The sequence below is a fragment of the Lissotriton vulgaris genome, chromosome 3_1 (genome assembly GCF_964263255.1).
Source record: "Lissotriton vulgaris chromosome 3_1, aLisVul1.2, whole genome shotgun sequence".
NCBI classification, from domain to species: Eukaryota; Metazoa; Chordata; class Amphibia; order Caudata; family Salamandridae; genus Lissotriton; species Lissotriton vulgaris.
The window spans coordinates 729,258,257-729,272,421 of record NC_141689.1 but is presented as its reverse complement, the minus strand read 5'-3'; the positions used below and the strand labels follow the sequence as shown (position 1 = coordinate 729,272,421).

Below are 14,165 nucleotides of genomic sequence, written 5' to 3'. Positions count from 1 at the left end.
GCTGCCAACAGCCTCATAAAGGCCCAAGTCATACTGTCACAGGCGATTGCAGAGTTGCAGCAAAGTTCACCATACTATGTGGACTGAACACAACCAACTTGCTGGGTAGAGAGATTTCCTTGATGGTGTCATTGAGACACCATGCCTGCCTGAGAACCATTGGCTTTTCAGGGGATGTCCAGGCTTTTTTCGTGGACACGTCCTTTGATGGCGCTTCAATGACAGTAGGGCTACGGCTAGTTCCTTTGGACTTTCCATGACTCGTCGTCAATTCCAGCCTGCCTTTCACCACTTTGGTGTCCATGGGAGGGTCTTCCAGCTGCGTCTTTACACGCCCAGCCACCCCGGCCAGCAAACCACTCCCCTCCCTTCCCCAACCAGAGCTGACGGTTGTGACTGTTTTTTTTTTTTTTTTTTTTTAAATATATTTTTATTGCAGGAATTAGCTAAAGTTTACATGTCCGATCAGCTACACATTTGCAGGAATAAAAGGGTAGATACATCCGATCCCCCGTGATAAAACATCGTGGGTGCACAGCCATTCAGCCCACAACCCAAGGGTCGGGCGGCGTCTTCTTACATAGAACACTGTTGGGGATCTGACATAACGTCGAAGCTGATCCGGATAATCCCACGGGCTTCATCTGCTTTTCTAGATCAACCTAACAGAAAACCCCAACTCCCCCCCAACCGTCTCATGATTCAACTCCCTCCCCCCACCCAACCAACCCCGCCATCAGTGTGTAGTGGTATGTGTAGGAAGAGCCTATGGGAAAAACCCCAGATGACTGCTTTGAGATCCGTAGCGTGGAAGTCTAAAGGGACTCAGGTTGTGCTGCATCATCACCCTCGGAATCGCTGGAAGCGCAGTAATCTCTAAGGGCCTGCACTAATGTCTCCCATTCCAGTGCTGATTCTAGCGCCCTCTCGTTATGCTGCCGCTCCGCCAGTTGGTATCGCAGAGTGCTCTCCCCCGCAGCCCACCTCAGAAGTACGTTGTGCCATTTAGCTCCCGACGGACCAACTCTTGCCTTCCAATTCCTGGTTATCTCCCGTTTAGCGAGGACGAGCCCTAAATCAATAAACTTGCTCAAAATTTTATTTTTAGGGGTGTGCGGGAACCAGTGTAAGAGCCCCACCGCCGCGTCAACCGATAAAGTTCTCCCCGTAGTCCCATTTAGAGTATCCTCGACCAAAAGCCAGTATGAGGACAGTGCCGGGCAGGACCACAACATATGAATGAGGTCTGCCTCAGGCGCTCGGCATCTGGGGCAATCCGCTGAATCCGTGGCGAAGTATTGCTGAATCTTCGCCGGGGTCAAGTAAACCCTGTGGAGTATGTCAAAATGAACCAGTTGAAACCGGGCATGGCGTGCTCCCTTCCAGGCCCGGCGCATGAGTTGTGACCCGGTCGTCTCCGGTATCTCTTTCCCTATGTCGGCCTCACAACGATTCCGCAGTGTGGTGAGGGGGGGCAAGTCCTCGTCAATCAGTCTGGTATACAGGCACGTGACTGCCTTGACCGTCCCCGCGGACATCATAACGTACTGGCACACCAGAGACGTAGGCGGTTCCTCAAGCCCACTGTTCCAGTACGTCTGAATCGCTCTAACCAGAGCTGTGTGCAGGAGGAAGTCGCCTCGGGGAACATCGAAACGGTCTAGAATCTCTTGGAAGGGCAGTAACACCCCGTCCTCATAAAGGTCCCCCACCAATTGTAATCCTGCGTCTTCCCACGGTCCTAGGCGCGACCAGTCCCCCCCGTGAGGCAGTGCCGTCAGCATCCCCAGCGGTATTTCAGGTGCATATGGAAACCTCAGTTGTCCCCGGGCATGGGCGCGATTCCAGCATAATCTGATAGTCTTTTCTTCGAGCGACAGGTCCTGCAGGGCCAGACGCTGGCGCAGTACGATGAAGGAAATAACATGCCTAGGCATTCCCGTACCTCTCCCACCCTCCGGGCCACGAAACTCTCTCGCGATTTCCTGGGTGAAGGTCTGCAATTGAGCTGCCAGATAATATTTCTCAAAATCCGGCACCGCGAGGCCTCCTTCTGACTTTGGTCTCATCAGCGTTTTGAGAGCCACTCTCCGGCGGCCCGATCCCCAGAGGAAACCCACCACCATGGATCTCAATAGTCGAAAGGTGGCCGGCGGGATCCAAATCGGAAGCGCTCGAAAGTAGTATAGCAACCGGGGAAGTGCCACCATTTTCAATAGTGCAATCCGCCCCGCTACCGAAAGCGGCAGGGTAGCCCAAAATTCCATACTACCTCGTAGCGCACGAGTACAGCGGGCTATATTTCCGTCCAGGAGGTCGGTGGGGTCATGATATATGTATACCCCCAGGTACTTGAGGCAGCTAGGTGCCCACCTAATTTCCCTGCAGGTGTCGGGTTTGGGCGTTCCTCTGCGAACCGGGAACAGACAAGTCTTGGCCCAGTTTACCCGAAGGCCCGAAACCTCCCCGAAAGACGTCAGTGCCTCAGCAGCCCCATTCAAAGCGGTATTCGAATCCTCGAGGAAGAGCAGCAGGTCATCAGCATATAGCGAGATGTAATGCTGGCCAGAAAAAGTCTGCAAACCTCCAAAAGAAACTCCGGACCGATTGACAGCGCCAATGGCTCCACCGCTAACGCGAAGAGCAAGGGGGACAGCGAACATCCCTGCCTCGTGCCTCGTTCTACTGGATATTGTTGGGAGATCAGCGGGCCTGCTCTCACCCTGGCCGACGCCGAGGCATAAAGCACCGTGGTCCATCTGACAAAGCCCTCCCCTAGACCAAAGCGCAGCAACACTCTGCGCAGGTAGTCCCATTCCAAACTATCGAAGGCCTTTTCCAAATCGACCGATAGGACCATCGGGCACAGGGCTTCCGCGTGCGGTTCCCCCAACAAGCGGAACAACCTGCAAATATTCATTGTCGTATTGCGTTTGGGTATGAATCCTGCTTGGTCCTCGTGCACCAGAGAGCGCATGTGTCCTAGCAGCCTCGATGCCAATATGCTGCTTAGGATTTTATAATCAACCGTTAACATTGATAACGGTCGGTAAGACGCCGGGTCAGCTGACTCTCTACCAGGTTTGAGGAGGGGAACTACTAAGGCCTCGCACATCGAGCCGGGGAGACGTCCCAAACGCTTCGCCTCTCTGTAGACTATCAACAGTCGGGGCGCCAATAGGTCTACGTAGGTGGAGTAGAATTCGACCGGAAGTCCGTCAAGGCCCGGGGTCTTATTCCTCGCCATCGCCTTAATGGCGCTACGGATTTCCCCCAATTCGATGTCGGAGCCCAGGGCCTTCGCCACATCGGGCTCCAGCGCTGGCATCTCCAAGGGTTGTAAATAATCATCAATCAGGGCGGGGTCTCTGGTCGGGTTACTGCGATATAGCCGTTCGTAGTAGCGCTGGTAACAGCCTAATATCTCCAGCTGGGTGTGCACCTCAAGCCCCTCCGCTGTGCGCATGGACGTCGTCAGTGAGGTCCGGCGCGCAGGATTGGCCAACCATGCTAGCAGCCCGCCCGACTTATCTCCCTCTGTAAGCGACCTAGTGGTGTAGGCCTTGTAATCGAAGCAGCGCAGTCTTTCGACTTCCGCCGCCACCGCCTCCCTCGCCGCTGCCGTACGCTCCTGGAGTTCCGGATGGCCGGGGCGGCGAAGTTCCATTTCTCTGAGCTTCCGGTCAGCCGTGGTCAGGTCATCGAGGATGACACGTCGCATACCCACCTTCTTAGAAATACAATAGCCCCTGATCACTACCTTAAACGCGTCCCATTCTGACGCTCTCGATCCAGCGGTGCCCCCGTTGGTCGCAAAATAATCAGATATTTTGTCCCCCAGGTCCGCCCTAAAGACTATGGGCCAGATGTAGGTAGGCATTTACCGGTCGGTAACGGCCGAATTCGGCCGTTACCGACCGGTAAATGCAATTTGAGATGTAGGGCCCTGTATTTTACAGAATCGGTAAATTTACCGATCGGTAAATTTACCGATTCTGTAAAATACCGAATCGGTATTTTTTCCGATTCGGTAAAATTGATATGTAGGTGGGACTCTTCTGAGTCCCACAAGCATTACAGAATCGGTATTTTACCATCAAATATTATTTGATGGTAAAATACCGATTCTGGTGTGCATGCACATGTGTGCATGCACACCTGTGCCATATGACAGGCAGACCTGCCCTTAGGGCAGGTATGCCTGCCACATGGCCCCCGAAGCTTTTTTGGGGGTGCTAGAGGGTGTCAAAGTGACACCCCCTGCACCCTTGTCAGAATCGGTATTTACCGATTCGGTAAATACCGACCGGTAATGCCCCATTCATTCCTATGGGCTTCAAAGCCCATAGGAATGAATGGGGCATTACCGGTCGGTATTTACCGAATCGGTAAATACCGAATTTTACCGATTCGGTAAATACCGAATTTTACCGATTCGGTAAAAGGGAACATCTGGATTCCCTACATACCAACCCCTCACATTTACCGAATCTTAATTACCGAATCGGTAAAATTCGGTAATTTTCGGTAATTAAGATTCGGTAAATGTTACTTACCTACATCTGGCCCTATGTCCTCTAAGATCTCCGGGCGTAATTTCCAGGTGGGCACACTAGGGGTCCCGGGAAACCAACGGAAGTCCGCCAAGAGGGGGTTGTGGTCCGAGATGGTCCTAGTCAAATATTCAGAGCGCACCGCTGCGGACACCAACTCTGCCGATCCCAGGAAGCCATCTAGCCGCACGTGTAATTCGTGTAGGCCAGAAAAGTAGGAATAGTCTCTAGAGTCGGGGTGCTGCGCTCGCCAAATGTCCGTGAGTCCCCAGTGCATCTGCCATTCCTTCCTCCCTTTAGCCACTCGCCGGACTGGAGAGTCCGGGAGGGGGGGGGGGGGGGGTGTGTGAGCGGTCGGCCTCAACGTCCACTACTGAGTTAAAATCACCACCTAGCAAGAGGGTCCCCGAAAGAAAATGGGACAGTGAGCCCGATAACTCGGAGAGGAAGGCAAGCTGGTCCACATTAGGTGCATAGACAACAAATATTCAGGTCCCTACCTCCCAATGTGCCGGAGATAGCTACATAGCGACCCTCTGGATCTACCACTGATTTCGTAACCTGCAGGGGAACCCCAGCCCTTATCCATATTAGCGCCCCCCTCGCGTAAGCTGAGTATGAAGTGCAGTAGACCTGCCCTCTCCATCTACGTTGCAGCGCCGCCCCTTCCGCCTTGGTGAGATGTGTCTTCTGCAGCAGCGCTATCTGCACCCCTCTACGCACTAGATAAGCGTGAACCTTGTGACGTCTGGACATAGTATGAAGCCCCCGTACATTCCAAGTGATGCATTTTACATTAGCGAACTCAGCCATTGTCCCACAATGTCTGTCCAGGGCTTTCCCACCAACGCTCCAACAAAAAACAAGCTACAATCAAGTCAACACTGATGGCGGCCATCTTCCCCAACAAAAACCCAATACCCGTCTGAAACAAACCCCACCCCACCCACCCCAGAACAGGACCCAAATAGCTCCATCTAGTTCCCATCCAAACCGTGTCCCCAGCAACCCCCCGATCCCCGACTAATCCTGCGGTCGCCACCGCAGGGAAGCCTTAAGGGCTAGGTGCGGGCCGGGCGCCAGTAATGGGCCTTCGAGTCTCGGACTACCGAGACTAATTCGAGCCCCGAGTCAATAAGCATCAGCCCGATCGGGCCCCCCCAACCCCATCAGCGGATCATGGCATTAATCGCATCCTCCACAACCCCCGTGGCAAACCCCCGCCCAAATGGAATCAGCTCACCCAGTCATCCCTGCCCATCCAGCATGCCCTCAGCCGAATCTGGAGTAACCACTGGCAAGTGAACACTATCGGTCTCTGACTCCTCTGTGTCCGTATGAGCCCCCTCGCCACCGGGTTCTGATTCTTCAACGATAGGGCCGCCTCGTGAACCAGACAGATTGGAAACCATTTCCAGTACTCCCCGCCGCTCCGCCATAGTCTCTACAGTCAAAGGCTTGCCTGGTTTGCCACGGCGACTACGGAGTCTCTTGGAACGACGTTGTTGTCCGGGCTCCGTAGTCAACTGGGATGAGGAGCCGAAACCATCTTTGCCAGCCCTATATAGTTTGAGCCAATTACAAACTTCCTCCGGGGTATCAAAGAACTGGGTCTTGTCGTCAAGGATGATACGGAGCCTTGCGGGGAAGAGGAGCGAGTACTGGATACCCTCGCTCCGGAGCTCTCGCTTGACCGCCAGGAAAGAGGTCCGTTTACGTTGGGTCTCCTATGTATAGTCTGGGAAAATGTTCACCTGGCTATTCTCCACCTGATAAGGGCCATTGTGCCTGGCAGCGTTGAGGAGCAGGTCCCTGTCCCGAAAATGCAATAAACGCGCCACCACCAGGCGTGGGGAGCGACCTTGTTGCGGCGGCCTAGCCGGCACCCTGTGTGCTCGTTCCAGGGTATAGAAGGAGGATAGACCCTCTGGAGCCACCGTGTCCCGGAGCCAAGCTTCTAGGTAGGCCACCATGTCGCCATCTTCGATCTTTTCCGGCAGGCCCACCACCCGAATATTGTCATGTCTGTTACGCCCTTCAGCGTCCTCCGCCCGTTTCTCCAAGGCATCGATCCGGGACAGGGCATCCTTCATCGTCGCGGCCAGAGTCCTCTGTGCTGGCTCTAGAACCTTCACTGAGCTCTCCACCTCCTTTACTCTGTCCGAGAGCTTGCCGTGGTCCACCCTGAGGAGGCCCAAACTCATCGCGACCTGGGCGATGTCTTGCTGCAGGGCTGATCGCGTGTTTGCGATCGCCTCCAGGACCCGGTCGAATTGTTGTTGTAGGTGGGGACCACCAGTGCTCTCTGGGTCAATTCGATCGTCCTTGTCCGTCGCCTCCGTGTCTGAGGCGGCCGGAGTGGTCCCTTTGGGCCCCCTTGGTTTCCCCATGGCAGATGAGTCTCGTGGGGGAAGGTTCGGCAGAGTCACTACCAGGTGCGGGCGTCGACTATGGCTCTCCTGGTACGTGGTCGTTTGGAAGAGGGCCTTCGACCGTCTTCGCCAAGGCCTACCACTCCTCCGATTCTTCAGGACGTGCCACAGCTGTGTCCTCGGAGGCCAACGAGGGAGAGGCGGGGGCGATCGGCGCCAGTCTGGGTAGGCCCGTCGGGTCGAGGAAGACCTCGAATGAGAGTCACCAGTGCTGCCGGAGACTCTATGGCGCCAGGTCGCCGTGCCGCCCATAAAGTTCTCAGGGTTCCGGCGAGTGCAGGCACGCAGTCGGAGGCAGTCGGGCGCTTCTCGCGGCACCGTCGTTCCGCTCAGGGCCTCCAGCCGATCATGACCAGCCTGCGCCGAAAAATCCGATTAAGTCTATTCTGGGATGGCCACGGTGCCCAGACGCTTCCAAACCATCAGCCGGACGGGCACTTCCCGGAAAGATAGGAAGTGGAGAAGCTGCATGTAGATCTGCTAGGCATCCACGGGTCTGGGGTCTCGGCAAAGCCATCGAGAAGGTCCGGGCGCCATCTTGGGCTCCGCTCCGTTTTCCTCGCAACTTCGCTTTGTCGCTGGAACAACTGGATTTCGAGTGTCTCCGGGTGTCTCAGCAGGTCCACTCCAACCCGATCTTCGGTTTGTGGGGGTCGGGGTGCCCCACGGTCCCCGATCTGCAGGATAAAAGCGGGCTCAGTCCCGGAGCCGAGCTCTCAGGCGACCATCGCCATCGGCGTCCAAGCCACGCCCCGACGGTTGTGACTGATGCACATCCCTTCTGGGCTGGGCTGGCAATCTGGGAGAAGTGGACTCTGGTTCCTGGTGCAATCTGGACTCCACATCAACCTGTTGGAGCTCCGAGTAATCCGGCTGGCATTGAAGGCCATTTTTCCTGCAGTCAGGGTATGGCTGGTACAGGTTTTAATGTACAGCACCACGCCATGTGGTATTGTTGGAAATATGGCGGCTGTGGGTTACATCTGGACGTTGCTGGAACATCTAGACATATCCCTCGTAGTTCAACACCTGTTGCACTGTCTGAGAGGCAGGGAAAACAAACTCAGCGGTTGATGCCTATTGGATCACGAATGGCGTCTCAATCCAGAGGTTGTACAAGTTCCCTTTCAAGAATGGGGACAGCCTTGGTTGCCTCTGTTCGCCTCCATTGAGAAAGTGCAATGTCAGCAATTTTGCGCATTGGAGTTTCCTAGGCAGCTCACTCTGGGAGACACTTTTCATCTGGAGTGGAGCTCAGGCCTCTTGTATTCTTTTCTGACAATACCATTTACACCCATTGGTCTCAAGAAGATTAGGAAGGACCAGTCTTTTTGTGGCTCCAGTTTAGGCACAGATAGTCTGGTATCCCGAGCAATTGAGCATGAGCACGGGACTTTCGATCAAGCTGCCTCTTCAGGATCTAATTTCACAGTAACAGGGCAGGGTTGTGCACCCAAACCAAAACTCGCTTCGCCTTCATGCGTGGAGATTGAGCATTGACAGTTGACAGCTTTCAACCTTCCGCCCGAAGTCTGCAATGTTATCTTGGCAGCCAGGCATTCCTTCACCAAGTTGGTATACACCTGCTGTTGGAGCACGTTTGTGACAGCAGTGGTTCGTGTTCTTTGTGGCTCTGCGCTTCTGGTGTGGAAAGTCGCAAAATGAAATTGACATCAGCATGCTGTGATCAATCAATCAATCAATCATCGTATTTATATAGCGCACTACTTACCCAGAGGGTCTCAAGGCGCTTGGGGGGGGGGGGAATCTGCTACTGCTCGAACAACCAGGTCTTGAGTTGCTTCCTGAAGGCGAGGTGGTCCTGGGTCAGGCGGAGGTGGGTGGGGAGGGAGTTCCATGTCTTGGCGGCGAGGTAGGAGAAGGACCGTCCCCCTGTGGTGGCTCTGCGGATGCGGGGGACAGCGGCGAGGGCGTGGCTGGCCGAGCGAAGTTGGCGTTTGGGAGCGTAGAAGTTGAGGCGGTTGTTGAGGTATCCTGGTCCTTGGCTGTGTAGGGCTTTGTGTGCGTGGGTGAGGAGACGGAAGGTGATTCTCTTGTTGACCGGGAGCCAATGCAGATCTCTCAGGTGTCCAGAGATGTGGCTGCGATGGGGGATGTCCAGGATGAGTCGTGATGGCTCCTATATAGGCACCACACATGTTACTTTTAATGCAGATGACTCCCTCACGGGGGTACTGCTCACAAAACACTTCTGGATCTAGTCCGACGCCAGGGGATTATTCTAAGGTAAGCAATATGTGGCTAGATAGATGCTCTGCCAGATAAGGTGTTAACAAAGGTAAGTAATTTATTACTTTGTGCCTCTGATGTGTTGTGTCTCAAACCTGGAGAAGACCTTTTTTTGAGTACACTTGAAAATAGAACCAACCGAAACCGGCTCTGGAAGTCCAGACAGAGGATTCACATCCCCGATCTCCCTCTTCTATATTCACATGGTAACTGCTGGCCCAGTTGTTTTTCCAGTTCCAAGTTAACTTTGAACAAGCAGGAGGTGCTCAGCAGAATACCCAGAAGACTGCCTGTTAACCAGAACTGATGACTCCTGAAAATCAGCTCCCCAAATGTGTGGGGACATAATCTGAAACTGATCTGACAGAAAGAGCTGTGTCGCTGTCCTGAAGTGCCTGAAAATCTCCTGTGTGTGAAGAAGAGTGAAGGAGCTAACTGACCCTTCAGGAGGAGTGTTTGCCAGTGTGGGCAAGAAGAAGAAGACCACCACAGAGCTAAGTTTGCATCCACCAGGGACTCCTGAGAGCATGACCTGTGTTCCCAATGTTGCTAAAGCTGGTAGCCTATGGAACTTGCCTGAAGTGTGTCCAGGCTGATTGCACCTCTGACCCTGTAGCTACTGTCCTTGTCACGTAAACATAAAAGGGACTGATAGGCTCGGAATGTCCTATGAGTTACAGTATGAACTCCTAAGGTTGAAAGTTTATATGAATCACTTCAATCTGCAATATTGACACATTGGTCTTTTTTTTCCTATAGCAATTGAAGGGGTGTAATTTTAAAGCATAATCTTCAGACAATGATGCATCCCCTCACCTACATTAGGTGTCATGCTTCAACCTGGAAGTTGCTTCTTCGCTAGCGTTCTTGTGGTGCTAAGCAGGCTTATACAGAGCTCTTGGAGTCTCTTCATATGGGTATGCAGGGTGTAACGGCTGTTAATGTTGCATTAGGGTACGTTTATTCAGACTCAATTTAATCAGTGGACATTTAATGTCTGGTTCTATCCTATGCAAGATTACAACATGCAAAGGAGTTGGAGAAATTAGTTGGTTTTAATGGTACTTTCCTTATAATTTCACTAAAGGCAACGTGTTTCAGCACTATATTGGTGACTAAGGCATCCTGGAACTTTCATCAAACTGTCATACCAGGATTCCTTCATCTAGTGAATCGAAGAAGAATTACTTTCCATTTGTATTAGATTTGAGTCCAAGTATACTAGGGAAAACTACATCAACAACACAATGAAAACAATTCACTGATCACAGAGGCACACATTCATGCATATATTTCTCATCATCACCATAGCAACACCCCACTCGTGTTTCATGGCAAATCTGGAGCACAGTGTTTATTCTAATGGCCTTATTCATCCAGAGGCTGGGAAATGAAGCACAACAATTATCCCTTGCTATCCACTGCAGGTGTGAGCTGTATGGTGGACAACATATGTTATTTCTTCTTTTAAGTACAAATAAATACCTCAGGCCCTCCTATGTCTTCAGTGGTCCTGTAGTTGGAACGGAGCATGGTGTTTCCGATATGTTGTATAGAGAGTATGATGAAGGGGTTTGTGATGTAATCGCTTGTCTGTTGACTTTGCCCAGGTATTTCATTTTAGGGCCTTTTAATTATTTGAGGGACCAAAGTCTTCTACTTCCATGCAGTCATTTTTGTGAATGTTATATCCAATGACATAGACAAGACAACATAGCGTCCCCCGATCTTATCTCATGTCAGTGAAAAAGTCTCTATCATATTTTGTGGTGCTAACTCAAAATTAAAGCTGGGAGAGCGTCAGCTATTACCACTCCGGATAATTCCAAATGGTGTAAAGGTAGCGTCCTATCCATATTGGTGGGATAGAATTGAAGGGCTGCCATCTTCTAAGTAACCTATATGGAAAATTTTACTAGATCATGATGTGAAATAATGGAATTAGAGTAGGAAACACCGTACTTAGAATTCTATATTTTCAGGAGGCCCGATTGTTAAGCATGCATTATGATATACCTTAGTCTAGCATGCTCCACTCTGGTGCACATTCCTGGCATCTGTCGGTCTCTGCTTTGCCTAAGGAGCTGAGCTTAATGGGCGGGTATTTAGAGGAGGTGATATGAAGTGTCACTGGGTGCATCCTCATGTCTGACTTGTGATGTAACTGCATCATGTGCATATGTTGGAAAGAAACACTAAGAAGTGAAACTGTGTGCGTCCTAAAGTCAGACTTTCAAATATGTGATTACGTGATGGGTAAACATCGGGACAAGATGCCAGGATGTAGCCACAGTCAATGGACCCTCAGTGAAGCCCTCCTTCATGGCTTTTGTTATGGAGAGACCAATCAACAATCCAGTGTTATAACTATGTTATAAACAGAGTATGAGACATTTCATTCTTCTCTTTATTGTGAGTCCCATTTCTGCCACTATGGGTCCTGCCTTGAGCTCCATTTGTAATATTCGCTTCACATGGTACTTTGTATGTTGTGATTGCAAAGAAACAATGAAATGTAGCAATACCTGATGGGCCATCATCCAAGGCCTTTGTAGTGGAATTTTTATGGGGAAATAATTAGACAATGGCTCAGCGCCAGGAAACTTATGGTGTCAGTGCGCTCTATAAATTCCCCTTAAGATAAGATATGATAGAACTCGATATTGTAAAATATTTGTGGGATATATTAATACTCCCTTATTATTAAAATTAAAAGCTGCAGTGGCCGTAGCCAAGAGGGATATATCGTGTCACTGGTCTGTTTCCCAAAATATAGGGGAAATGGTTCAACATGATCCCGCCATGAACCCAGATATGCAAATTGCTCCAAGAGTTGATATTGCTGTCACGCAAGCTGTAATGTTGGACTGGATTGGACTGACCCTACCCATATGCACTGCTGATTTCAGCTCATTGTACTTGTTGATTTGTGAGCTGCTGCCAAAGTAAAATCTTTTTGCTGTTTCAAAATACTTACTTTGATTATCACAAAAAAAATACAAAATGAAGGAATCCTAGTATGACAGAATGATAGATAGGGTCCTACAATACTGATAAAAGCCGCATAATGCTTTTGTCATCATACAGGGCTGAAACATATTGACTTCAGCGTGTTCATGAGGAAGGTATTATTATACTTACCTAATTTCTCCTACTTCATTGTATGTTTTATTCTTACATAGGATAGGAGTGAACAGTAAATGTCCAATAATTAAATTGAATATGAATAAACCTGTCCTATTGCAATTTAATTTCCAAGACGCTCATTTCATGTCACCATATACTTAATACATATATGAAAAGATACCAAGAGCTCCGGATGAGCCCAACTAGCCCACCTGGGTGCTGAAGAAGCATTAACCGTAACAAAGAAGCATGCCACCAAGTGAGGGTGAGTGTGTCACATCCTTTTTCAAGATTATTTCTTAAAATTACAACCCAATGGTATTGTTTTAAGGAAAATAGACCAGTGTTTCAATATCACAATCTGAAGTGATTCACATAAACCTTCACATAAGGAGCACTCACTGTAACTGCTAGGAAAATCATAGCCTATCAGTCTGTTTTTTGTTTATGTATCTAAACAGAGAGAGGGTACTGAGTTAGGCTGCATAAATATATTTTCTTTTTCTCTCCTTTCTGTTTTCACAGCCTGTTGTACATGCCGGAAGTCTGCCCACACAGATTTTGAAGCTGCTTCCCCGTGGCAATTGCCTGAAATGTTCCCAAAGGGACTCTGAAGTGGGTAGCCTATGGCACTCGCCCAAACAATTGCCCATGCGAACTATACTCCTGAATGCTGCTAATGTGCCCAGGCGAAATATAACATCCTGACCTTAAGTGCGGCTTACCTGAAGTTTTGACCTGAAATGTTCCCATCCAGACTGCCCAGCCACCCAGTGAACTATAAGGGCCTAAAATTGACTCAGCCATTGCAAGTCGGAACCTTGAGCCAAAGCGAACTGCCAAGGAGGTATGAACTGCCCAGCTGCGCCACCTGTTCAGCACATGGCATGTATGGAGTTGGAGCTGCACCACCTCTGAAGCAGAGGATTCTCTGGTGGCCTGTTAACTCTCACAAAAGCCTACTCACCATGCACCCGGAAGAGGGCCTTGCAGTATCTGAAGACCAGTTGGGATTCCGACTATAACCACTGCTGCTTCGAGAGATAGTCCACGCATCTGCTACCCACGCATCTGCTACTGAGTGGGAAGGGTGATGGGTCTTCCCTGAAGTAGGGGGGAAGACAAGGACTGATGTGAGCTTCAGTCTGAATGTCAGGCCGGCCAAGAGGACCTGCATTGGTGAAAAGTACTAAAGACTGAGAAGAATATTCTGCCTTAGAGTGGGTAAAATGGCACCTGGACTTACAACCGAGCACAGACTGCCCTGAAACATGAAAGGATAGGGTGAGAGGGAACATAGGGGGCACACCTGCCCTTAGCAGAGTGACCCTGCACCAGAGTCTCATCTGCATCTTGCAGTGTGTAATATTGTGTTTTTGAAGGAATTAAAGTACTTTCTTTAGTAAAAAGACAGGCACTGGGTTGAGCAATCAGTTATTGTACTGTTGGGTGATTGCTGAGTTCTAGGCTTCTTGCATCCCTTCACTAACCTCCCTCTGAAGCTTATGACAGATCACCAATGAGTGCTGAAAGACTTGTACTTGGGCCAGGTTGCAGAGCCATAGTAGAACGGGCCTTGGGACATCAGGAAATAATGACCCAAGCACTCGGACCTTAGGCCCAGTAGCCCCTGTCTGCTCCATTGCCCCTTAAATGGGGTGTGACATACATTTTCAAAGTTAGGTGTCACATACTGTGAGTGATGGATCAATTCTGTTAGATACCTTCCATGTTTTTGGGCATGGAATGTCTAATGATGAAATGATGTCTGCTTACAGGGGTGGCGCCTTAATGCGGCTTATCA

The 14,165-nt window shown here is 50.5% G+C and overlaps 1 protein-coding gene across 9 annotated transcripts in view; it reads left to right on the top strand.

Moving 5' to 3' along the window:
- Positions 1-14,165, top strand: part of YTHDC2 (YTH N6-methyladenosine RNA binding protein C2) — a 1,208,271-nt gene that overhangs the window by 855,083 nt on the left and 339,023 nt on the right. Inside the window, exon 27 of one of the 9 annotated variants that reach the window (XM_086961050.1) lies at positions 12,887-13,774. The exons of the other annotated variants lie outside the window; for them this stretch is intronic. Within the exon in view, the coding sequence (XP_086817176.1) occupies positions 12,887-12,926 (40 nt within the window). The 3' untranslated portion in view covers positions 12,927-13,774. Of the gene's footprint in view, positions 1-12,886; positions 13,775-14,165 lie in introns of those variants that run through there. 9 annotated transcript variants of the gene reach the window in all.